At 45.1% G+C, this 26,875-nt stretch overlaps 1 protein-coding gene across 3 annotated transcripts in view; it reads right to left on the bottom strand.

Annotated features, from left to right (window-relative positions):
- Positions 1-26,875, bottom strand: part of LOC147121566 (retinol dehydrogenase 13-like) — a 202,727-nt gene that overhangs the window by 150,413 nt on the left and 25,439 nt on the right. For 2 of the 3 annotated variants that reach the window (XM_085981926.1, XM_085981924.1), the window contains exons 2-6: positions 23,387-23,505; positions 15,563-15,718; positions 11,215-11,319; positions 4,418-4,630; positions 1,297-1,398 (exon numbers count right to left, since the gene is read on the bottom strand). In XM_085981926.1, the coding sequence (XP_085838052.1) occupies positions 1,297-1,398; positions 4,418-4,630; positions 11,215-11,319; positions 15,563-15,718; positions 23,387-23,505 (695 nt within the window). The remainder of the gene's footprint in view (positions 1-1,296; positions 1,399-4,417; positions 4,631-11,214; positions 11,320-15,562; positions 15,719-23,386; positions 23,506-26,875) is intronic. The other variant, XM_085981925.1, reaches the window with a different exon arrangement.

Raw genomic sequence — 26,875 nt, 5'->3', positions numbered from 1 at the left:
GTGGGGCCCAGCCCAATAAAAGTTTGAGCACCAGTGAATCAGATAGTTTTGTTCAAATTTATTATTCAAATTCAAAATAAACATGCAGGTACAGCAAGAATTAGGAAAGCAAATGGTATGTTAGCTTTTGTTACAAAGGGATTACAGTATTAGAGTAAAGACGTCTTACTACAATTACACAGGGCATTGGTGAGGCCACACCTGGAGTACTGTGTACTGTTCTGGTCTCCTTACCGAAGGAAAGACATTCTTGCCTTAGAGGGAGTGCAGCGAAGGTTCACTAGACTGGTTCCTGGGATGAGGGGATTGCCCTATGAGGAGAGATCGAGTAGACTAGGCCTATATCCTTAGAGTTCAGAAGAATGAGAGGCGATCTAATTGAAACATATAAAATTCTTAAGGAGCTCGACAAGGTTAATGCTGGGAAAATGTCTCCCCTGGCTGGGGAGTCTAGAACACAGGGTTACAGTCTCAGAATAAGGTGTAGACCATTTAGGACTGAGATGAGGAGAAATTTCTTCACTCAAAGGGTTGTTAATCTTTGGAATTTTCTACCCCAGAGAGCTGTGGGTGCTCAGTCGTTGAGTATATTCAAGTCAGAGATTGATAGATTTTTGGGAATGAAGGGAATTAAGAAATATGGGGATAGTGCGGGAAGGTGGTGTTGAGGTAAAAGATCAGCCATGATCTTGTTGAATGGCAGAGCAGGTTTGAAGGGCCAAATGGTCTACTCCAGCTCCTATTTCTTATGTTCTTATGTCAGGAATAACTTGCCTTGAGTGAAGGCATGTGGGTGATACTTGGGTGTGGACAGGCCTCTATTATCCCTAACTGTTGCACTTATGTCTTCAGTCATTTTGCCTAATTTATCTGCCAAGTCCTGCTTATTCAAATCCCCTCCTAAAGCACCTTACACAAAGTCAAAGGCATTTTGTTAAGTGCCAGTTGTTCCAATCTTATGCGTAGTTGCTTCAGCCACCGGTGTTTGAAATCATGCCACATAATGTAAACAGGCCAAATTCAAAGCACCAGCAAACTTAAAACATTGTAAAACTGCTGCTACTGGAAGTCACTTTGCACAGCATCTGATTGTATCCAGTAAACTTAATGGATGAAAAAATATCACTAGAGGCTGTAGAAAACTGCAGTTGTGCACACATTTAGGTGATGCTGAGGGTGTGCTGTGCTATCTGATTTAGTTCTTCAATGCTCACAACCATAGTACACTTCAAACAATTTACCGGGAAGACACTTAGTGTTTGTAAGGTGAAACAAAAAGTAGTCTGCATCACTTACCCAATACTGTACTAGAAAAGTTTGATTTGTGCATTCCTGTGTGTCTGCCAAGTTCTGTGTTAGTCACCCCCGGGTGCACAGCATTGACTGTTACCCCACTTCCTTTAGTAAAGAAAATCACATAGAAAGGTTTGTCATTTTCATCTGTGAAATTAAATTTAAAGCATCAAAAATGAGCATATGTGCTCCCCTTGATGGCTCTGCAAGTAAATCATGTGACAGTGAGTAGCTGAGACAGTCAAGCTAGGTGATGCGGTCAAATAGCTTGGTGACTCACTGTTGCAGATCACACATGAATAGTGTTCACTACTCCCCTCTGGGGATAGGCAGGTCAATTATAGCACCTCTGCTGCTTCCGCCTAACTCAATACAGGCTGGGGATTGAATCTGGGATCTTTCTGGTTTTTCTAGCTTGTGTCACACCACTTACTAATTGAGACATTATGGGAGCTCACCCAGCATATTTCTGTAATTTAATTTTTTTAGTGGCATAAGGAAGAATGTTGGTCAGTACTCCAAGGACATTTATTTTGAATAGTGCCATGGAATCTCTCCTCCTCTGTTTCCATCATTCCCCACCTCCACTTTTCTTTTTCCCAATACTCCTCCAAATCAGTCTACCCCCGTGCCCCCACCCCCCAATTTGTTTCCCTCTTACTTCACTTTGTTTTTCATTTTCCTTTTTCTCTTATTCTACTATTCGTCATCTCTTGCCCATTTGTCTTTGCAAATGTTGGTGAAGAGACGCATCAACATTGGAACTCGGGTAAGCTAATGGCAACAGCACCGGGCAGGTGGGTTAAAGACAGCAGCACCTGTGCCCAGTGTGCATGGGGACTGGTGGGACAGAATGCTCAGTACATTGCTGTATGATAGAGGACAGTGGGTGTTTAACAGCCTTCAAGAAGTCACAGTCTGTTGGAGGTACAAGTTCAGACATGCTCAGGCTCTGTAGTCCTGTGTGAGCCTTTTTAAGGGCTGATTTGAGTCAGTCAGTTGCTCCAAGGTGATGATGCCAAATTCTGACAGCAATCTTCCCTCCTATTCCCAGCACGGAGCCACAGGTTATTGGTGTGCAGTATTAAAGAAAAAGGCTCACATCCCACTTCCAGCAGCATTGTTGCCGTCCTCCAGTTGGGGCCCCCAGTATCATATGTTCCTGAGGCAGGCAATGGAGAGGTGGAGCAATGCTGGTAGGAGTGTGAGGTAGGTTCCAAGCCAGTGTCTTCATGCTGTAAAAGCCAGCAGCACTACCCAATTATTTGTTCTATTCCCAATTAACAAATGAGCTGTTTCTCCTGGCAGGGTTTTTGGAGGTGAACATTCTTCTTTAATCTCAATCACCTCATTAGTGGCTCTGTGAATGGAAGTGAGTCGCACTGGTTCAGAAGCAGCCCAAAATCTTTTCAATGAGGAGCTTCCAGAGCCAGATAGTATTACCTGCAGGTGTCACTTAAATACAGTAACTTGTCCATCGAGTCTGTTCAGGGAGGGAACTATACAGATCTTCACTGAATATCTCTGCAACAGTAAAATAACATTCTAAACCTATAACATTAAATTGGTATATTTTGAAAACTGTGTGGTCTTTCATGTAAATTATACTGTTCAGATTTTTAAAATTCTGAATTTACTTTATTATTCCCTGTCATTCATTTTTCTGCTGGCACTATTTTGCAACGTCTATATACCAAACTGTATTCGTGACTTTTGAAGTACACAGTATTATAGATTTTCTCTTCACATTCAACAGTCAGTTTCAAAAGGATGAACTCTCTCCACTTGAAGTAATTACAGCATATGTCACTCATTCAATAAAAGTTTTTAAATTATTGCCTCAGTTTTACTGATTATCATTTATATCACATTCTTTTTCCTCGAGCGGTCTATCTGTTAAATTAACCTTTCTGCTCTATTTTTCCTCATGTTGGTCCCACCCTTCTCAGATTTGAGTCCGAGTTCTCTCTGGTTCCACTCTATATCCAGACTAATTAATTACTTATTTTAACTCTTTCCCTCTGAAGACCACCCTTCCTATTCTCACCACTGTCCTGCGTTTCTCTTTGTACTCAAGTGAGCAGTGTGCTGGCTGATACAGACTAAAATCAGTGATGGATCACATCACCACAGTATTAAATGTCAAAATAGACAAAAAAGGTCTTGTGTGTAATCCTGAGTCTGTGCTGAGCTAGCAAGGTGGTAGGGCACTCCAATTGGCCTCAGCACCCCAGAGAAACAAAAAGACAGGCAGTGGTCTGGTGCTCGTCGTTATCCAGTAACTCCTGGTGTAAAGTGTGTGTGGGTGAGAGCAGCGTCAGGCTGAGCAATGTCTGGTCATGCTGTATCATCTATTTACACAATCCAATGGCGGAGCTGAAAATTTTAACCTGGATATTTTTGTGTTAAAACAGAATCGATCACACAGGTTATTCCTCAAAGGAGAACACATCAGTTCAGTTTCAGACAAGCTGGCAAGTGTTCTTCATAAATGCAAATTGATAAGTAGGAGCACAGTAGTAGTTCAAGGTTTCAATTGAAATGTACTTATAAAAGTGATGCAGTTGTCTGCTGCCTTTGTGGCAGGATATCCGCAGAGGTGTTCACATGCCACCTAGTCACAGATTAAAGAATAGGCACCAGCTCAGACTGTGACTTTGATGGAGAGCTGTTTGAGACCTTTTGAGAAAAGTGTACAGCCATTGATTGGCTGAAGCCCTCTGTGTGGGATAACATGTGGTCAGAGACTTCCTCTTACAGAACAATATTGGCAGGCCACAGCCAGTTCCAGTTAGTGTTTGGATCTCACAGCCAACAGCTGGAAGGCCGAGTGTCTTAAATTACTGTGCCAGCCTAGCCAAGGTGACTAGATTGAGATTACAGAAAAAGAAAATTGTGTATTTATTATTTTTATTCAAGGAGTGTAGAGCAATATAATGTCACTGTGTTATACTGTTAATTTATCTATCTTGGGTAAATACAACCACTTGTTATTCCTAGGCCTGAGTCTCAGCTTTGGTAAGAGTGTGTATCCAATAAGCCATTCGAAGAGAGGTGCATTACACAGTGGCAGGTCATACATTTCAGTAGCTAGCGAATAGCATATCAACTCAACTCAACTTACCATGTAGCCTTTTAGCCAACTCCTTTGTAAACAATACATTTGCAAGTTTACTTTGACAGTATGCTGCCTTCGTGTCATATTTTTTCTTTTCCCAGTTGAGATCATTGAAATCAATTTGCCCCACTATGTGAGCTAGTGAGGACACGTTTATGATGCGACCGTTTCCAGAGTTCTTTAACTTCTCAAGCAACAAGTTTGTCAACAAAAAATGGCCTACATTAAAAGAAAAGAAATCCAACATCACTAAGCTTTATAAACAATGTTTTAATAAATGAAAAACATTAAACTGCTGAAAGGCTTTACTACTTGTATCTGTGCCTTTTAAAAAAAAACTCACAGAAACAATCAATCAGTTTCCTACCAACTCCAGTACCTGGTCCATTTCACAGTCACCATCAGTTTTCTCTCTGGATTTTTGGGCATGCTGCTAGTTTGTAGGCATGGGCCCTGATCTTGAAAAGATTAAATCTGAAGAACAGTTGTTTCTTTGATTTTGGTACTAACAGTATTAGCTGCTGGTTCATTCTGTGCCCCATTAATATTGTACAATTTTGGAAAGATTTGAACAAGTGTATTCCATAACATTTTGCTAGGGCGAGGTCACAACTTATGTTGAAGGAAACATCTCGAAGATGAAGGTGTTATTTCTGCACCAAATTAGAAAATGTCAACATCTCGAAAGTGCAAGGACATAAAAAGCAGCATTATTAGAAGCCTCAGAACAGGTCAGTGACATGCTCTCCGCAAACAAAATATTTTTTTAAACTTCCCCAATTCAACTCACATGCCGAATCAGCCTGATGCTGAGATACCAGAAGACCCATACAGCATGCTAGTGCATCAGTGAATAAGATTAAAGCAGGGGAAAATGGTAAAAGGTTAAAATTAAAAAGGTGCTTTATCTGAATGCACGAAGCATCTGTAACAAGATAGACAAATTAATGGCACAAATAGAGATAAATGGGTTTGATCTAATAGTCATTACAGAGACATGGTTGCATAGTGACCAAGGTTGGGAACTAATTATTCCAAGGTACTTGACGTTTTGAAAAGACAGACAAAATGGAAAAGGTGGTGGGGGGGGGGGTGGGTGGGTGAGGGAGGGTGGCCCTGATAATAAAGGATGACAGTAGTGAGGAAGGATCTTGGCTCGAAAGAGCAAGAAATAGAATCAGTATGGGTGGAGACGAGAAATAATAAGGGGCAGAAAGCACTGGTGGGAGTAGTTTATAGGCCCCCTAACAGTAGCTATACTGTTGGACAGAGTATTAATCAAGAAATAAGAGGAGCTTGTAACAAAGGTAATGCAATAATCTTCATATAGACTGCACAAATCAAATTGGCAAAAGTAGTTTGGAGGATGAGTTTAGGGAATGGATTTGAGACAGTTTCCTAGAACAATACATCATGGAACCAACCAGGGAAGAGGCTATTTTAGAACATGTCTTGCATAATGAGACAGGGTTAATTAGTAATCTCATAGTAAGGGATCCACTGGGGAAGAGTGATCATAGAGTAATCATAATATGATAGAATTTCACATTGAGTTTGAGTATGACGTACTTAAGTTCAAAACGAGAGTATAAAAGTTAAATAAAACCAATTACATAGGAATGAGGGCGAGTTGGCTAAGGTAGATTGGGAAATTAGATTAAAAGGTATGATGGTAGATAAGCAATGGTGAACATTTAAATAAATATTTCATAATACTCAACAAATATACATTCCATTGAGAAATAAAAGCTCCACAGGAAAGTGATCCATCCGTGGCCAACTAAAGAGGCTAAGAATAGTATTAGATTAAAAGAAGAGGCTTATAATGTTGCCAAGAGTAGCAAGCCTGAGGATTGGGAGAGTTTTAGAAACCAGCAAAGGATGACCAAAATATTGATAAAGACGGAGAAAATAGAATGAGTGTAAACTAGCAAGAAATATAAAATCAAATTGTAAGAGCTTCTATAAGTATGTAAAAAGAGAGTAGCAAAAGTAAATGTGGGTCCCTTAGAAGCGGAGACAGGAGAAATTATAATGAGGAATAAGGAAATGGCAGAGACGTTAAACAAATATTTTGTATCTGTCCTCGCAGTAGAAGACACAAAAAACATACCAGAAATTGTGGGGCGCTAACGGTCTAATGAGAGTGAGGAACTTAAAGTAAATAATATTAGTAAAGAAAAAGTACTGGAGAAATTAATGGGACTAAAAGCCAACAAATCCCCTGAACTTGATGGCTTACATCCTAAGGTTCTAAAGAGGTGGCTGCAGAGATAGTGGATGCATTGGTTGTGATCTTCCAAAATTCCCTAAATTCTGAAACAGTCCCAGTGGATTAGAAGGTAGCAAATGTAAATTCAAGAAAGGAGGGAGAGCGCAAACAGGGAACTATAGGCTAGTTAGCCTGACATCAGTCGTTGGGAAAATGCTGGAATCCACTATTAAGGAAGTGGTAACAGGGCACTTAGAAAATTATAATAGGATTAGGCAGAGTCAACATGGGAAGTCGTGTTTGACAAATCTATTTTTAAGGATGTAACTAGCAGGGTAGATAAAGGGGTACCAATAGATGTACCATATTTGGATTTTCAAAAGGCATTCGATAAGGTGCCACAAGAAGAGGGCTCATGTGGTTGAGGCTAATATATTCGCACAGATAAGAGGATTGGTTAAAGGACAGAAAACAGAGAGTAGGAATAAACGGGTCATTTTCTGGTTGGCAGGCTGTCAATAGTGGGGTGCCGCAAGGATCAGTGCTGGGGCCTCAGCTATTTATAATCTATATTGATGACTTAGATGAAAGGACTGAGTATAATGTATCCAAGTTTGCTGATGATACAAAGCTAGGTGGGAAGATAAGCTGCGAGGAGGACAAAAGGGTCTGCAAAGGGATATAGACAGGTTAAGTGAGTGGGCAATAAGGTGGCAGATGGAGTATAATGTGGAGAAAGGTGAGGTTATTCACTTTGGTAGGAAGAATAGAAAAATTGAATATTTTTTTAAATGGTGCGCAACTATTAAATGTTGGTGTTGAGAGAGATGTGTGTGTCCTTGTACACAAAACACAAAGTTAACTTGCAGGTACAGCAAGCAATTAGGAAGGCAAATGGTATGTTGGCCTTTATTGCAAGGGGGTTGGAGTACTAGAGTAAGGAAGTCTTGCTACAGTTGAACAGGGCTTTAGTGAGACCACACCTGGAGTAGTGTTCATTTTTGGTATCCGTGCTTAAGGAAGGATCAACTTGCCTTAGAGTGGGTGCAACGAAGGTTCACTAGACTGATTCCTGGAATGAGAGGGTTATCCTACGAGGAGAGATCGAGTAGAATGGGCCTATACTCTCTGGAGTTTAGAAGAATGAGAAGGGATCTCATTGAAACATTTAAGTTTCTGAGGGGGCTTGACAGGGTAGATGCTGAGAAGCTGTTTTCCCTGGCTGGAGAGTCAAGAACTAGGGGTCATAGTCTCAGGATAAGGGGTCAACCATTTACAACAACAACAATTTATATAGCACCTTTAATGTAGTAAAACATCCCAAGGCGCTTCACAGGAGTATTAAAAGACAAAAATGACACCGAGCCACATCAGGAGAAATTAGTGCAGGTGACCAAAAGTTTGGTCAAAGGAGGTAGGTTTTAAGGAGCGTCTTAAAGGAGGAAAGAAAGGTCGCGAGGCAGAGAGGTTTAGGCAGGGAATTCCAGAGCTTAAAGCACGGCCACCAATGATTGAGCGACTATAATCAGGGATGCTCCAGAGGGCAGAATTAGAGTGCAGATATCTCGGCGGGGGGGGGGCCGGGTTGTGGGGCTGAAGGAGATTACAGAGATAGGGAGGGGGGAGGTCATGGAGGGATTTGAAAACAAGGATGAGAATTTTGAAATCGAGAGGTTGTTTAACAGGGAGCCAATGTAGGTCAGCGAGCACAGGGGTGATGGTGAATGGGACTTGGTGCAAGTTAGGACACGGGTAGCCGAGTTTTGGATGACCTCCAGTTTACGTAGGGGAGAATGTGGGAGGCCAGCCAGGAGTGCGTTGGAATAGTCAAGTCTAGAGGTAAAAGGCATGGATGAGGGTTTCAGCAGCAGATGAGCTGAGGCAAGGGCAGAGACGGGCGATGTTACGGAGGTGGAAATAGGCAGTCTTAGTTATGCTACAGATATGTGGTCGGAATCTCATTTCAGGGTCAAATATGACACCAAGGTTGCGAACAGTGTGGTTCAGCCTCAGACAGATGTTAGGGAGAGGGATGGAGTCAGTTGCTAGGGAATGGAGTTTGTGGCTGGGATGAAAACAATGGCTTCGGTCTTCCCAATATTTAATTGGGAATAATATTTAATTTAGGACTGAGATGAGGAGAAATTTCTTCACTCAGAGGGTTGTGAATGTTTGGAATTCTCTACCCCACAGGGCTGTGGATGCTCAGTTTTTGAGTATATTCAAGGCTAAGATCAATAGACATTTCGACTCTAAGGGAATCAAGAGATATGGGAGTCGGGCAGGAAAGTGGAGTTGAGGTCAAGGATCAGCCATGATCTTATTGAATGGCGGAGCAGGCTCGAGGGGGCCGTATGGCCTACTTCTGCTCGTATTTCTTGTGTTCTTATGACAGCGATCTCACAGCTAGCAACGAGAATATGCATCCCCAGCAATGGTACAACACAGCCCTACACAATAAACATGTGGATAAGATATTTTGGGGGGGGGGGGGGGGGTGGAGGGGTCTTCCTGATGGCTTAGTGGTTAAAAGGACCATGTGGTATAACATTAAGCCATAAAGACCAGAAAGCCACAAGTTCAATTCCTGATCTATGTTATCTGATCTCAGCCAGGGCAGCATTCAGGGTGCGACAATTCACACCAGAGGCACTGGGACAGAGAAAGGGAAAAACACACACACAGGATTGCCATTTTTAATCACTATCTGGTGACCTCTGCTGAAAAGCACTTATATACAGGCATTTGGTGAGGGCAGGATCGGGTTCGGCTGCCGGGGGCACACACTGCTGAATAGCCTGCTGACACTCGTGCCTAGGCTCACAAGAACAACGGTCACTTGGGTAAGGTACCAGAGATATGGCAGCACTTACCAACCTTACCTTAAAATGAGTCAGTGCCTGAAGGAGAGGGAGAAAAGAAAGATACCTATGGGATGTACACCAATCACTACAGGCATTGCTGAGGCTTCAACTGGAGCTGGAGAAAAGTAAGCAATCTTACCTGCCTTCCTGACTGCTTGCTTAACTCAACTGAGAATGAAGGGTGCATTATCTCAAAGACCACCCAAACACGAAGGACAGACCACCCAAACACGAAGGACAGACCACGTCAGTGTCACCTGCAGCCACTGCAGGATCATTCTCCTCTCTGCATGCTCAACCTATTACTCTTGCCAAACAACCTCAACTACTGTATCGCAAATCTTTAAACTTTATACATTTAAAAAATTTATAGTGCTTTTTAAACGTGCACTACAATTCAATTGGAAAATAAGTGTACTTCATGTTGAAATTTTTCAGAGCCTCTCATACTTAGTACTGTGACTGAAGATAATCCAGCAGTCTCTTCAAACACTCCATCTGCACTTGGCACTGCCTTACATAGAATCTATCAACAAACATATTTGCATTTGGTAGGTAATTTATTTTTCATATGGTGACACATAGTGAAAACTTGTATTTCATCAATAGACAAAGCTTACAACTTTTGGTCAGTTTCACTGAGCTTGAACATGTAACGACTTGTTATCTTAGAATTATCCTGGGTTCGGCATTGCACCACTGCTTTCCCAGAACAAACACACATTATAGTTATTTGATTATTATTGGTTTCAACATTTTCATGCAAAGCATTATTTCATAATCAAACTTTCCAAGTCCTTGCGAATATCTTTCACTAAGGATCAAGTCTATTTTAGGAGTAGGAGTTTCTCATATACACAAATAGAGAAGCGGAATTCTGGCCAACCATAGGATACTGCCATCAGTTCTCCACATAATGAGCTTCCAATATTAGCTGTGCCATCAGGCTGAGTTGCAGACTGAAACCTGGAAACCTGTGTACAAAATTATGAGGGGCATAGATAGGATGGATGCTGAGGAGCTTTTTCCCTTAGTAGAGGGGTCAATAACTAGGGGGCATAGATTCAGGGTAAAGGGCGGGAGGTTTAGAGGGGATTTGAGAAAGAACTTTTTCACCCAGAGGGTGGTTGGAGTCTGGAACTCACTGCCTGAAAGGGTTGTGGAGGCAGAAACCCTCACAACATTTAAGAAGCATTTGGATGTGCACTTGAAATGCCATAGCATACAAGGCTACGGGCCAAATGCTGGAATATGGGATTAGATTAGACAGGGCTTGATGGCCGGCGCGGACACGATGGGCCGAAGGGCCTCTATCCGTGCTGTATTACTCTATGACTCTATGCTCTGCCACCAGGAGGGAGAGGAGAAAATATTAGTGAGCTAACTCTTGTGTATTTCCTGCTGCTTCATTGCAGAGCAGCAGAGGACTGAGAGCAAGTCTGTCTTCTCAGCTGGGGAACACCGCAAGGACACCCGAAGAGGTGATGGGGAGAAAAAAAAAACAAGTAGTAACAAAAAAAGGGAGTAATTTTAACCTAATGATAATGGAAAATTAAATCAAACGGGGTGTAAAACAGGTGGCCGATTTGATACCATCAGTTGTCTGCTGGGCAGGTTAGGTTAAAATTACCTCCAGTGTGAATTTCTCCCACTCTGACAGTTTCACGTGAAATATACTGAAAGCAAGTTCATCAACACATATAAATCTGAAAGACTACAGAGCTTACCAAGGTGATTTACACCCAATTGCATTTCAAATCCATCTTCTGTTTTCCAGTGAGGACATCTCATAATACCAGCATTGTTAATTAACACATTTATATTCTCTTCCTCTAAATAAAGAAAAAAAATTAGGGAGTTTTGAATTTCAGGCAAAGTTACAATAAGTGTATTCTGCAGTACTTTTCATTGATACTCATGAGATGTAAACTGTACCCTGTGATTACAGTAGCAATTCAATATAAGCTCCGAGGCTGTACGTTTTCCCACCAGTCCTTGTATGAGTTCCTTTTAGCTGCTAAGGAGCTACTTTACTGGGATCCACAAAAAGATCAGGCAACTATTTCTGTAGCTTCAATGTATGTAATATATCGGTTCTTCTGTCTGTCATTCCGTCTGTCTGTCCGCATTGAATAAACTCGAAAGTTATAGAGCGTACCTACACGTGTGTTACATCGAAAGAAAGCTTACGATTCCAGAACCATCATAAGCGTATTTACGTTTCGGCCAGACAAAAATTGCGCCCGCGGTATCCAAAAAACGTTCAACATTCCGCTCATTAGCATCGAGTGACGTCGAGGTCGACCAATCGTATGGTCGTGCGACCCGACGGTTGACCAATCGCTGCGTGGCGGGGGCGGGTTCCTGGCACGTGCGGGTTCCTGGCACGTGCGGGCGGGCCCTCCTAGAGTCGAGTGACGGCACGATTGACCAATCCTACGCTTCGGTGACCTGATGGTCCACCAATCGGTGCGTGTGTGGGCGGGCCTTATCGTTCTGAACCGAGGTGAGTCGCCGCCATCTTGATTCCAAACTTTTCATTTCTTTTTCCCGCTTTCTGCGTGTTTCTTTTCAAATCTACATTTCCAGCAAAAAAAAAGTTGCTTTTAAAAGACAAATTGTTTTTTAAAAAAGTGAATTAATTTGTAAATCTTTTGTCTAACCTCTAATTTTCCTACCTTTCACAGTTTTTCCAGGCCTCAAAGCCTGGGCGTCTGTTGACCAGCCACGCCCGAGCTAGGCGCCTCCCGTCGCGATCGACAAAAGGCCAGCGATCGCCGCCATCTTTGTGAAGGCTGGAGGGGCGGGCCTGAGCCGAGCGTCGCCACCGCCGCCATCTTTGTAAAGGCGGGCAGGGCTGAATACATACATTTCAGAGGAGAACTGAAAAAGGAAATAAGAGGGGCAAAAAGAGTGTACGAGAATAGATTATTCTTCTTCTTAGGCAGTCCCTCGGAACCGAGGATGACTTGCTTCCACATTAAAAATGAGTTCGCAGGTGACTGATGAGTCCAATGTGGGACCTACAGTCTCTGTCACAGGTGGGGCAGACGATGGTTGAAGGTGCGGGTGGGTGGGGTGCTTGGGTTGACGTGCGCGCCTTGCGCTTGCTCCTGGCGAAGAGACTCATAGAAACATAGAAGATAGGAGCAGGAGTAGGCCATTCGGCCCCTCGAGCCTGCTCTGCCATTCAATGCGATCATGGCTGATCATCCAAAGTCAGTACCCGGTCCCTGCTTTCTCCCCATACCCCTTGATCCCTTTAGCCTTAAGAAATATATCTAACTCCTTCTTGAATATATTTAATGAACTGGCCTCCACCGCCTTCTGTGGTAGAGAGTTCCACAGGTTCACCACTCTCTGGGTGAAGAAATTCCTCCTCATTTCTGTCCTAAATGGCTTACCCTTTATCCTTAGACTGTGTCCCCTGGTTCTGGACTCCCCAACCATCGGGAACATCCTTCCTGCATCTAGTCTGTCCAGTCCTGTCAGAATTTTATAAGTTTCAAGGTCTCGAGGTGTTCGGCGCCTTCCCGGATGCTTCTCCTCCACTTTCCGGATGCTTCTCCTCCACTTTGTGCGGTCTTGGGCCAGGGATTCCCAGGTGTCGGTGGGGATGTTACACTTTTTCAAGGAGGCTTTGAGGGCGTCCTTGAAGCGTTTCCTCTGCTCACCTGGGGCTCTCTTGCCGTGTCGGAGTTCCGAGTAGAGCGCTTGTTTTGAGAGTGTCGTACCGGGCATGCGGACAATGTGACCCGTCCATTGGAGCTGATTGAGCGTGGTCAAAGCTTCGATGCTGGGAATGTTGGCCTGAGCAAGAACACCGACGTTGGTGCGCCTAGCCTGCCAATGGATTTGCAGGAACTTGCGGAGGCAGCGTTGGTGGTACCTCGCCAGTGCTTTGAGGTGCCTGCTGTACATGGTCCATGTCTCTGAGGCATACAGCAGGGCGGGTATCACTGCTGCTCTGTAGACCATGAGCTTAGTGCTGGGTTTGAGGTACTGGTTTTCAAGCACTCTCTTCCTCAGGCGACCGAAGGCTGCACTGGCACACTGAAGGCGGTGTTGGACTTCGTCGTCGACGTCTGCCCTTGTTGACAGTAGGCTCCCGAGGTATAGAAAGTGGTCCACGTTGTCCAAGGCCTTGTCGTGGATTTTGATAATCGGGGGGGGCAGTACTGTGTGGCGGGGGCAGGTTGGTAGAGGACCTTTGTCTTACGGATGTTTAGTGTAAGGCACATGCTCTCATACGCTTCGGTGAAGGTGTTGACGATGGTTTGGAGTTCGACTTCCGAGTGAGCACAGACGCAAGCGTCGTCTGCGTACTGTAATTCGACGACAGAGGATGGGACGACCTTGGATCTGGACTGGAGGCGACGGAGGTTGAACAGTTTCCCGTTTGTTCTGTAAATTAGCTCCAGTCCAGCGGGGAGCTTACTGAGGGTGAGATGGAGCATTGCAGCAAGGAAAATCAAGAGCGTTGGTGCGATGACACAGCCTTGCTTGACTCCGGTTTGTATGTGAATTGGGTCATTTTTAGCAGGTAACATAAAAGGTACTGAATGAGTATTTTGCATTTGTGGTAGTAGAGAAAATGGATAGGATAAAAATATATAAAGAGGAGGTACTTGAAAGGTTAGCGGCTCTCAAAGTAGAAAAGTCACTCAGTCCGAATGGGATGCATTGTAGGTTGCGGAGGAAAGTAAGGGTGGAAATTGCGGAGGCTCTGGCCACAATCTTCCAATCCTCCTTAGATATGGGAGTGGTGCCAGAGGACTGGAGGGTTGCAAATGTTACACCCCTGTTCAAAAAAGGGAGAGTGATAGACCAGGTAACTACAGGCCAGTAAACCTAACATTGGTGGTGGGGAAATTTTTACAGACAATAATCCTGGACAAAATTAATTATCACTTTGAAAAACTTGGGCTAATCAATGACAGCTAGCACGGATTTGTTAAAGGCAAATCGTGTTTGACAAACTTGATTGAATTATTTTCTGAAGTAACGGATAGGGTTGATGAGGGTAGTGTGGTTGCTGTTATATATATGGACTTTCAAAAGGTATTTGATAAAGTACCACATAATAGATTTGTTAGCAAAATTAAAGCCCATGGGATTAAAGGGGCAGTGGCTGCGAAGATACAGAACTGGCTAAGAGATGGGAAACTTGTTGAGTTAATTAAAAACAGTTCCTGCTGTTAAATTTGGCAGGACCGGAGGGAAACCCTTACTTCCAGGTTTCCTGTCCACAAATCGCTCCCCCACCCCCCCTCCCTTCTGGCACCATGCTATTATCTGGCCCAGAGTACAAAAGCAAGGAAGGTATGTTAAACCTTTATAAATCACTGGTTAGGTCTCAGCTGGAGTATTATGTCCAGTATGGGCACCACCCTTTAGGAAGGGCGTCAAGGCCTTGGAGAGTGTGCAGAGGAGATTTACCAGAATGGTACCAGGGATGAGGGACTTCAGTTATGTGGAGAGACCAGAGAAGTTTAGATTGTTCTCCTTAAAGCAGAGAAAGTTAAGGGGAGATTTAATAGAGGCATTCAAAATTATACGGCGAAATTGTTTCCACTGGCAGAAGGATCGGTAACCAGAGGGCACAGATTTAAGAAAATTGGCAAAGAGCCAGTGTTATGAACTGGAATGCACTGCCTGAAAGGGTGGTAGAAGCAGATTCAATAGTAACTTTAAAAAAGGAATTAGATAAATACTTGTTGGGGAGAAAATTGCAGGGCTATGAAGAAAGAGCAGGGGAGTGGGACTAATTGGATAGCTCTTTCAAAGAGCCGGCACAGGTAGGCCGAATGAGCTCCTTCTGCGCTGTATGATTCTAGGATTCTAGACAGTTTTAAAAAAAATTTTTATTAAGGAGTTACACAAACTATTGTTTCCTCAATTTAAATTTTACATTATTAGTTATTTTGCAATTGTGTTTCATGGATAAAAGACAAACATTTTTCCACTAACATTCAAACATACCAAATTAAATCAACCTGGTTAGAAAATAAATGACCTGTAGTCCTTCAGTATACACTAGTCACAAATGGTTGATGGAAGTAATCAATGTTTTACCTTCAGTTACTTTCTTGGCAAACTCTCTAATCGATTTAAGTGATGCAAGGTCAAGGTGCCTGGCATAGACATGATGACTCAGGGTTTCTCCTCGAATTTCTCGAGCTGCTGATTCACATTTCTCCATATCCCGACATGCCATTATAATTCTGCCACCTACAGAGAGAAAATGATTTTAATGCAATTTCCCAGCCCTTGCTCTACTGCTTCTATTCTCCTAGAAGTGCCAGCTCCTACTGGGATAAGATATCGCAGATCCTAGCAGCCTAGACAGTAAGTGTTGGTAGACTATTGGGTTGTTGCCATCACTGCCAAGTTCAATCCTCTTCTCAACTGACATCCACATGTGTACTTTTCAACAGGATTTTAAAAAATATTCTGGGGCTGTGGGCATCACTGGCAAGGCTGGCATTTATTGCTCATCACTAGTTGCCCTGATAAGATGGGGATGGGCCTTCTTCTTGAAGCATTGTTTGGTGAAAGTACTCCCACAATGCTGTTAGGTAGGGATTTTGACACAACGACGATGAAGGAATGGCGATGGAATGTCCAAGTCAGGATAGTGTATGACAGAGGGGAACTTGGAGGTGGTGGTGTTCTCATGCACCTGCTTCCCTTGTCTTCCTAGGTGGTGGAGGTCGTGGGTTTGGGAGGTGCAGTCGAAGAAGGCATAGCAAGTTGCTGCAGTGCATCCTGTAGAGTACATACTGCAGACACAGTACACCAGTAGTGGAGGGAGTAGATGTTTAGGGGTCACTATATTGCAAACAAGAGTGAGACTCAAGACCACCTTGGGTGAGGTTGCCTTGGTGGAGATCAGCTAACTTAGCACAGACCTTGGACCTTCTGGCCTTTATGGCTTCGTGCTATACTGAGCCATACCAATACCCGCAAGGCCATCACTTCAGTAAAAATTATTCCATACTACAGCTGTACTTCAATTTGGCCTGGACCCCTGATTCCATTGCCAAGCGTGCAGACATTGTTCCCAAACTGCTACCATTTCATCTGCCACTAGGTGGTGCAAGGCAGCAACCAGCCAAGACATCGGCCCCGATTTTCCTGGAGGCGTCAGGCGGGGTTTCAGGCGGGTGGGGATTGGAAAAAAAAAAAAAAAAAAAAAATCGCAGAAATAGGGGGTCGCGACCCCCCCCCCGATTCCCCGCCCCATCCGACTTTTGCCCCGTTGTTTCAGCGCGACCCGAATCAGTCCCGCCCGCAGCAGGCGGGACTGGTCGGCGGGAGCATAATGAGCAATAATTGGCATCTGTAATCCTATTTTAAGGGGCCCTTGCAATTTTCAGCCTTTCCCCACGTAAACCACGCCTGGTGGGAACACCGCTGATGAAACCTGGCGTGAACAATGTCAGCTTGCTTACTTTCAGCTGCAGGTCAATCAGGAAAGAAGAGATTTAATCAGTCAGCATTTGTAGGTTGCAGGACCTTGTTGCTCCAGGCTTGGGGCAACTTGTTGAAGGCTTAGGCACAGCTGTGGAAGGTTGGAGCCTCACACACTTCTCCAGTGTGAGCTCCTGGGAAGCCCCTCTCAGCACCCTCACTCAGCGCTTCCTCAATGGAGGCATCTGCCAGAAGCATGGGAGGCCTTTTGTTCCTTCCCTTCTTGGCATTAGAGGATCTCCAACAGCAGAGGAGGCTGGAGCAGATCCAGCAACAACAGCAGCACCAGCAGGAGGGACAGGCTGCGGCTCAGCCACCTGAGGCAGCACAGGCCAGAAGGGGCCAGCGCATGGAAAGCCGTCGGCGCAGGAGATACCCCCAAACAGGGTCTACAGACACAGGGTGAGCTACCTCAACATGACTGAGCAGCAGTGCCAAAGGCGGCTCTGACTTTCGCGAGAGGTAGTGACTGACATCTGCGCAATGCTACAGCAAGACCTGGAGCCCAGAGCACCAGGTCGACACTCCTTACCAGTGGCCATCAAAGTCACCACCGCACTCAACTTTTATGCCTCAGGCTCCTTCCAGGGATCAGCAGCAGACATCAGCGGCATTTCCCAGGCAGCCGCACACACTTGCATCAAACAGGTCACCGATGGCCTCTTTGCCCTCGCACACAATCACATCCATTTCACCCGGGATCGCGCAAGTGTGAGGGTGCGAGCGCGTGGAGTAGCTCAGCTGGCAGACTTTCCAAGGGTGCAGGGTGTCATTGACTACACACGTGGCCCTTAGGGCACTCCATCGCAATCCAGGAGTTTTTGTCAACTGCAAGGGCTTCCACTCCCTTAACGTTCAGCTGGTGTGTGACCACAAGAAGGAGACTTTGCATGTTTGTGCCAAGTACCCTGGCAGCTGCCATGACTCCCTCATACTGCGCCAGTCTACTGTGCTTCCGCTATTCAGTCTGCCAAACGAACTTCAGGGATGGCTACTTGGAGACAAGGGATATCCCCTGCGGACTTGGCTAATGACGCCGGTGAGGAGACCAGCCAACGAAGCCGAGGAGCGCTACAACTCCAGCCACATTTCCACCAGATGCATTATCGAGCAAGCCATCGGATTGCTAAACATGCGCTTCAGATGCCTCGATAGATCAGGTGGAGCCCTGAAGTACTCAGCAGCCAGGGTCTCCAAAATCATTGTGGTAGGCTGTGTGCTTCACAACATGGCACAGCGTCGTGGCTTGCCAATTCCACAGGACCAAGAGGCTCCTCACAGAGCCGCCTCGGATGAGGATGCTGCTGAGGAGGACGACGACGACGACGGAAACGAGCATCCTGCAGAGGCCCGTCAACCAGCGGCACCAATGCGCGAGAACATTGCTGGGCGCAATGCAAGGAACGCACTCATCCTGTCCAGATTTGCTTAGCCTGGTACATCAAACACTGTAGCCTCGCTGCTTCTTACCTGAGCATGGACAATGGCCCATCCCTGCGCATTTCTACCTATTGGACCAGCTTGCTGACATCTGCAAGTAATCCTAAGGCCTCAATGTGAAATCCCCATTTGCCAAATGACAGACGCCACAACTCCAGCAGTTACCACCAGATTTTTTATGTACAAGAAACTGATGGCATTAAAACTATGTACAAGACTTTTCACCCAAGTGACTACCCTTGTGATTAGTGGTGCTTTATTTTTCTCTTACGCGTGCTCCTACGTGGTGGTACCCTGTGGCTTCAGCAGATGTGGAGGCCCCTTGCTCACTTTCCTGCTGCTCCTGTCTCGACACCTTTGGCGGGCGTCCTCTGGGGTGGCGAGCCTGTGAGGACTCGCCAGCAGTCTGCTGCTCCTGCGGCTGTTCAGGGGTTGAGACTCCTATCTCATTTGGGTGTGGACTCCGGCGGGGCTCTGACCGAGGGCTCTGAAGTGGCATGGGAGAGCGCGTGGAGAGGAGCCCCCACTTCCTTGAGGTGTGCCAACAACCTCCCTCTCAGTGCCTGCAAGTGGCTGGAGAGCACCTTGCTGCACATCAGGGGGGCCTTGGGGACCCGTATCTGCACTGGAAGTCCTGCTCAGAGGGACTTCCATGAAGGCCTGGTTTCGGTGCTCAATAGATGCCCATCGTTCCTCAAGAGATGTCATTCTATTCTGAGCACTCACCATGTTTTCGATACCCTGGCGACTAAGCTCCTCCATGGCCGCAGCCCTCCTCTCCTCGGCCGCAGCTAGCCTTACCATGGAGGTAGCCATCCTTTCCGTGGTGCTGCTTTCATGCATCAATGACTCCAATAAGGCTCTGCTCATGCTCGCCATGGACTGCTCCATTCGCTCCACACTCGCAGCGACCCTCGAGACAAAACCTGCTAGAGACTCCTGCATCTGTGCATGGAGATCCATCACCTTCTCTCTTGTGGATGGACCCAGAGGCATAGGGTCGACATGCAGCTGAGCTGAGCTGGCAGAGGCCTGCGCCCTCCGGCAAGGACTCTCCACTGCTGTCCCTGTCTCCACAATCTGCTGATGCTCACTTGTGAGCTGTGATACACCAGGTGACAACACAACTCTATCTCACGAAGGCCCCACCGAGGTGCGAGTGTCTGCGCTGGTGCTGGGTGCGCTGAATTCTGCTGACGCTGCGCCCTCAAGAGGTTGGAGCTTCCTCTGAAGCGTCTGGCTGCTCAGCCTCTTCCTCCTCCGCAGTGGGGACGGGGGCTTTGGATGGTTCTGTGGGGGAGTAAAGGAAAGAGTTAGAGATGTGATGCCAAGGTTACATGCACATTGGATTTTGCAGATGCTCATAAGGCCAAATGATGTAGCTTCAGAATCGCAACAGCGACTCATGCTATGTCAATGAGAGAGATGGAAAACTATTCTGTCACCAGCTTGCGGGCTTGCTCCTGTCTCTCCTTCCCCAGCTTCCGGAGCGATGTCAGCCCCGACAATCTCCATCACTGCTTCCTCCCAGGGGGTCAGGTGCACGATTGAGGGTGGCCCTCCGCCAGTCCTGGCTCGCTCTCTCCTGTTGTGAGCTCTCTTTTCCTGCAATGAGGGAGACAAGTGGAGTTTGAGTGAGAGTGCAGGAGTGAGTGTAGAGATTGCATAGCATAGATACTTAGGAGACAAAGATGGTGTGAGGCTGCAAGGCCAAGGGCCCTCCCTGTCTGTTGTCAGTTGTGTTCCAAGCATCAGAGTGAGAGGCAGTGTGAGGTCTGCATGGTGGAATAGTTATGTGAATGTGAGCATAGAGAGATAGGGAATGGGTAAGGGTGCATGGATGTGACTGTGAAGTGGGATGTGGAGGAAGAGATTGCTGAAGCTGAGTGCTGTTGGGGAAAGGCAATGGGGATCAGGTTGAGGGTGTTGGAAACTTCACACTTACTTTTCCTGTACGGTGAAGGTCATGGAAGCGCTTCCTGCACTGCATCCAGGTCCGGCGGGTGACTCCCTGAGAGTTCACCTCTGCAGTTACCTCCATCCATGCAGCCCTGGTCTTTTTGGGAGGCCTCTTCCTCCCTGAGCTAGGGAAGGGGGCCTCCCTGAGCTAGGGAAGGGGGCCTCCCTGTGGGCCCTAACCCCATCCACCAATGTCTGCAATGACGTCTCATCAAATTTAGCGGCAGCTCGGCCTCTGCCGCTGGCAGCAGCTGGTGCAGGCTCCTCTGCCATTCTGTACGACTGGCTGGGAAGCCTGCAGAAGTTGAAAAGCTTGCTGGACACTTTAAAAGCACCACAAATGACGACATCATACTGTGGAGCTTTCTGACTGGAAATGGACAATTAGCAAGGGTGCCCACACGCTGGAAATAAATTGGCCACTTGAGGGAAAATTGCGTGCAGCTGGCTGACCCATTTAGATTCGTGTCGGAACCCGACATTTGGGGAACCCGACAATTCCCCGCACCTGCAGGAAAATCGGCCCCATCGTGTCTGATTTTCCTTCCCCATTCAGAAGACCACCATAGGTTCAAACTAGTACCTCCCTGTAGTGTATATGCCTTTAAGGGGAGAACTACTTTTTACAGCTCCTGTATACTGTAGTACTGGCAGTGACCACACCTGTATATAACCCTGAGTAGGGATCTGTACTGTTTAGTTTTAGAGCAACCCTCATCCAGTAAACACCTGTTGATTGTTCCTCTGCAGTCTCTGTCGATTATTTGAAGGACACACTACCTAAAGATTCACGGATTCAACACTCCCCACTTGGGGCAGCTCAGATTAAGACCTCAGCAGAATGAGAAACTGAATCTATTTATTACTAGTTGATTATGTGGAGTATTGGAGCTTTAATGCTGCACACCATAACACAGTCCCAAAACTGCCATTTAAAATTATTTTAACTGTATTTGGCAAATTATTTTTCTCCTGGTTCTTTATAGGTCAGCCTTGCAGCATTCCTTGACTGCTGGAGGCAGACAAAGGACTTTGATAGGGTGCCGATACAGTACTTTTGAGCTGGTCACTAAGGTATACAAGAACAATGTGTGTTGACTCACTCATGTTTTTTGCTCTCCTTGCACCTGTTGTTTGTTACCACCTCCAATATAAATAGGCATTTACAAGTTTAGGAATAATAAAACTGCATCCTACCATTCAATGACACAATAAACTAATAACAAGGCAAACTACATCACTGCCAAGTTCAATCCTCTTAACTGTTTACTTTTGTTTTTGACATCTTATTGCTAATAGATAATCATTCAAAATGTCTTGTCAGCTACTTTTAACAGGACATCGTTTGTTATATTATGCTGGGATCTTTTTTAATTTAAGATCAGATAGAAATGGGCCTATAACTTTTTCACTGAATGGGATCCTTTGGAAATGACTGCTATCTGGCTACATGAGTGAACTCTGAAAATAAGTTACCAGTCAAGATCCCATGTCTGTGAAACCTTACAGCCTAGAATTTTCTTGTACCTGCAAGGGCGGTCCAATTATTATTTTTGCTGTTGTTCCTTGTAAAGCATTAACTTATCTAATTCTTCCCAAAAGGGATTATCTTCTGAGGTACATTAACTTGCATAGAATGTTTCTAAAATTCAAAATGACTATTCCAAGGGGTAAGTTACCCAATCCATGCACTCTTATTTCCAGCTAATAACCGAATCCTTATTATGCATCAAGTGAACTAGACATCTCCCAAAGGTGAAATTCGAAGCTTTTGTCCTTTGGAAACTATAGCCTCGCTATTAACCCCCTACGAAGGGCGGGAAGGGGTCGGGATGCTTATTAACATACTTAAATCAAGTCCTACAGTGCAATTGGGAGCCCGATTTGAAACTAACTCGTGATGCACGGATTTCCCGGGGTTTGGGAAACTTGGCAGTGAAACGGAGGCTGGAGTTGCTGGCTCCCCAAGGTAAGTGGTTCCTTTAGCACCCCTTGTGGGCCAGGAGGTGCAGGAGTGCTCCCCCCAAGCCCCTCATGGAAGCCTTCAGCCTCCCCCAGCCCCGATCTCCAGCTCCCTCCCCACTACAGCCCTCCCAGATTGTCGACCTCCTCTCCCACCCCCCCACCCGATTGCTGACTTGAACTCCACCCCCCCCCACCCCCAATTGCAGATCTCCCCCTCCCTCCTGATTGCCAACTTCTCCCCCTCCCGAGTACTGTGGACCATCCCCAAGTGTCCCCGGCTGCAGCCTCCTGCTGCTATTGTTGTCTCCCGCCAGGCTATCCATTCGGCTGGCTGCCAGACGGAAGACGGACCTACAAGATGCAACGAGGTCCTGTCATTATTAACAGAACCTCCGCATGGCTGGTCTTGCCGGGTTCTTCAGCCGTTTTTGGTTTCATCCGCACCTCCCCGTAAATATCGGGGCCTATGTGTCAATATAATTAATTAAGTTTGTAGTTGATACCTTACTTTCAACTTGTTCAAAATCAACCTATGACTTGTAGGCATCAGGTTTTATGTATTTAGAGATTGAGAAACAGAAACCAGTGTAGGTAGGAGGAAACTGTTTCCAGTCGTTGAGGGGTCTAGAATGAGGGCCATAGATGCAAGATTAAATGCAAGAGATTTTGAACAGAGGGCAGGAGAACCTTCTTTACACGGCAAGTTGTGAGGCTGTGGAATTCACTTCCAGGGTTAGCAGTTGAGGCAGGAACTGTCAACATTAGATTGGATAGGTGGATCAAAGAAAAGGGGATGTAAAGGTTATGGGAACAAAGAGGGTAAATGCTTATACAGGCTGGTTGGGCCGAATGGATTGTTTCTGCGTTGTAACTTCTATGTATTTCTATGTATAAGTGTTAATACTGAGGATTCAGGACCTGGAAAAAATTTGCATGCATCAAAGTTGTACACAAATAAGCTTGACCATAGACTATTTATTAATACATCACCTTAACAATGACACTGACAGTGATTCAAGGCAATGGAATTCCTTCCCTCCTCCCTCCCTGCCCACAGTTTACCTCTTCTGGCCAGCTCTCTAGCAGTTTCTTTTCCAATACCAGTGTTTGCTCCAGTTATGATTATACTCTTTCCTGAGACAGTTGCTGGACTTTGACAAATTCCACCAGTTACATAGTCTCTAAAAAGTAAATAAATTATACGGAACTAGTGAGTAATTAGTTGCTATTTAACAACATACAGGCACAAACTTGTAAGAGAATGATACATCAGAAATGTGTGTTTCTAAACATCTCTTTATTCATATTGAAAAAAATCTTGGTAGACATGGGCCTAAAGCACAAATACTAACCTTAGTTTAGCACCAATTAACAATTTCAATTGAAAAGGCCACAAATAACTGGTAAGGGAAATTGTGCATTCAGCAATGGGGCCAAGGCATGATCTTTGGACAAAGTAGAGGGAACTTTGCATCTAGCTGAGTACCTGAAATGGGAAGAATTCCATTACCCAGTGCTGACACTGGGGCCTGAAATGGGAAGAATTCCATTACCCGGTGCTGACACTGGGGCCTGAAATGGGAAGAGTTCCATTACCCAGTGCTGACACTGGGGCCTGAAATGGGAAGAGTTCCATTACCCAGTGCTGACACTGGGGCCTGAAATGGGAAGAGTTCCATTATACAGTGCTGACACTGGGGCCTGAAATGGGAAGCATTCCATTACCCAGTGCTGACACTGGGGTCTGAAATGGGAAAAATTCCATTACAGTGCTGACACTGGGGTCTGAAATGGGAAAAATTCCATTATACAGTGCTGACACTGGGGTCTGAAATGGGAAAAATTCCATTATACAGTGCTGACACTGGGGCCTGACCACGATGAGTACAGAAAAGACAAAAATCTTCAAACCGTTAACTATCTTTAATTAAATGTATTTAAATCTAATTTTCTCCATTTGTAGAATTTTGCACTGATCCTTGGACTCTGGTTTGAGAGAATTAGTGGATGACTGCAGATAGCCCCATGGCTTCGACCACCCAATGCTCTTTTGAGTGCCCAGCCAGTAAATGCTGCTGATGTACCAGACTTCCTGACAATTTTCCCTCTTTCAAATCAACCAGGTATCTTCCTAACTGCATTGCACTGCAATGAAAGCTCTTTAAAAAGGCATGATGAAGATCCCTCGATAACTTAGTGGGTGAAGGTACAGCCCAGCAATAGCAACACAGACCAGAAGTTCCCAGGTTCAGTTCTAATTATGAGCCAAGTTAGCTATTCTCAGCTAGGGCAGCTTTGGAGTGCCATAATTGATCTTACCACCTTTGGCTAAGGAGGGGAACAATTTAATGTAGGGTTTCCACTTCTGACTGCTTTCCAGTGACCTTGCTGGAAAGTGAGAATGTGAGGAGGCCAGGTGAGGGTGAAATGAGCTTGGCTGTCTCCCCGCTCCCAATTGAAGTCAAATAACTCCTCGACATGCAGTGTCTAAAGCTCACATTTTAAGCATGCTACTGAAGGGCTCAGTGTCCATTCAGCCACACCCCAGCAATAGTCAATACCCTCAAAGGGAAAGGAGAAAACTGGTAAAAAAAAAAACCCTCTGCCTTCTGGACTCCCCCCTTTCCATAGAGATGATGATTCAAGTCAGCAACCAAACATTAATTTTATTAAGATGAGAGAGAAAAATTGACAAGGGACAGTCGAAGATCTACCTTTGACTAAAATACGAAGTTCATATTCTAATTTATACCAATTGTCAAGCTCCGACTTCCCCTGGCAGGTACTGTTTATCAGCCTTAATGGAGTTGCCCAAGGTGCCACAAACACACTTCCTCTTCACTTAAGTAATGGATAACATTGATGGAATCCATAACCTGGACCAAACCCCTCTTCTGTCAAAAAGAGAATAGCATATTTAAGGGAGGGAGAAAATGGAAACGTGTGTCATGAAGTCCAGGAATTAAATATCTAAGAAGCACATGAAAAAATGTATTTCTCCCAAGAATCCTTAATGAAATAAGGGTATATGTGCACAAATCATTGAAGGTGGCAGGGCAGGCTTCATTCATAGAGGCACAGAGTTCAAAAGCAAGGAGGTTATGATGAACCTTTATAAAACACTGGTTCAGCCTCAACGGGAGTATTGTGTCCAATTCTGGGCACCGCTATTTAGGAAGGATGTGAAGGCCTTAGAGGGTGCAGAAAAGATTTACAAGAATGATTCCAGAGATGAGGGACTTCAGTTACGTGGATAGACTGGAGAAGCTGGGGTTGTTCTCCTTAGAGCAGAGAAGGTTGAGAGGAGATTTGATAGAGGTGTTCAAAATCACGAGGGGTCCAGAGTAGATAGAGAGAAACTGTTCCCATTGGTGGAAGGGTCGAAAACCAGAGGACACAGATTTAAGGTGATTGGCAGAAGAACCAAAGGCGACATGAGGAAAATCTTTTTTATGCAGCGAGTGGTTAGGATCTGGAATGCACTGCCTGAAAGGGTGGTGGAGGCAGACTGAATCGTGGTTTTCAAAAGGGAATTGGCTAAGTACCTGAAGGAAAAAAATTTGCAGGGCTACAGTGAAAGGGTGGGGGGAGTGGGACTAGCTGAAGTGGTCTTGCAGAGAGCTGGCACAGGCTCAACGGACCGAATGCCTTCCTTCTGTGCTGTAACCATTCTATGATTCTATGAAATGAATCTAGCTCTGATTAATAGTTTAGGAGCTTCATAAATGCAGGAATTGTATTTGAAAACCAGTTAGTCTAACGTTCAGATAGTGGGAAAATGCTCAAGTATGTTTTATGGCATGCTATCAATGTTACTCTAAAGAGCACAGATGCTGCAAGAGATGAGTTTAGAAGCAATAAGTCATGCTGTGCCATGGCTCAGCAGGTTAAGACAATGAATAATTGAGCCATGCCAGGAAGTTCCCAGATTTGATCATCTACCTGTACTGACTTTAGCCAGCGCAGCATTAAGTAGAACTATAGTTGGCTTCTGTGCACCTGGGTTAGAGAGGCACAAGGCCAGGGCTGCCACTGCTGCTCATTATCCATCAACCCTTGCTAGAAGTGTAAATGCAAACACTGGATGAGAACAGGATCAACCTGTGATGTTTCCTGCAGTCAAACAGCCAGACAATACTCAAAATTAAACATGAATAATACATTTTGATAATGTAATGGAGGACAGCTAATGTCCATGGAATTGAACTCCAGAAAGAAGTCAAATACCTCAGGAGAGATGGGAAACCGGTAAGAGAAAAAAAGTGATAAAGGTACTGGAATTCTTTGAGGTCATAAATTACATCGAGTGTACAGCACAGAAACAGGCTATTCGGCCCAAATAGTCTATGCCAGCGTTTATGTTCCACATGAGCCTCCTCCCACCCTACTTCATATAACCCTAATTAGTTCATGAGGACTATCAATTGCATTTAATTTGCTTGTATGTTCAAAACCTATTATATATTAAAATAGTAGGTAGGTCATGATCTTCCATTTCAAAATGCCTTGATAGCCCCTATGTCAATGTGATCTAATGGAAAATCCCATTAT

This window comes from Somniosus microcephalus, chromosome 3, assembly GCF_052327205.1.
Source record: "Somniosus microcephalus isolate GS21.2 chromosome 3, FLI_Smic_1.0, whole genome shotgun sequence".
NCBI classification, from domain to species: domain Eukaryota; kingdom Metazoa; phylum Chordata; class Chondrichthyes; order Squaliformes; family Somniosidae; genus Somniosus; species Somniosus microcephalus.
The sequence above is the reverse complement of the archived record's forward strand: the minus strand, read 5'-3'. Positions and strand labels throughout refer to the sequence as shown.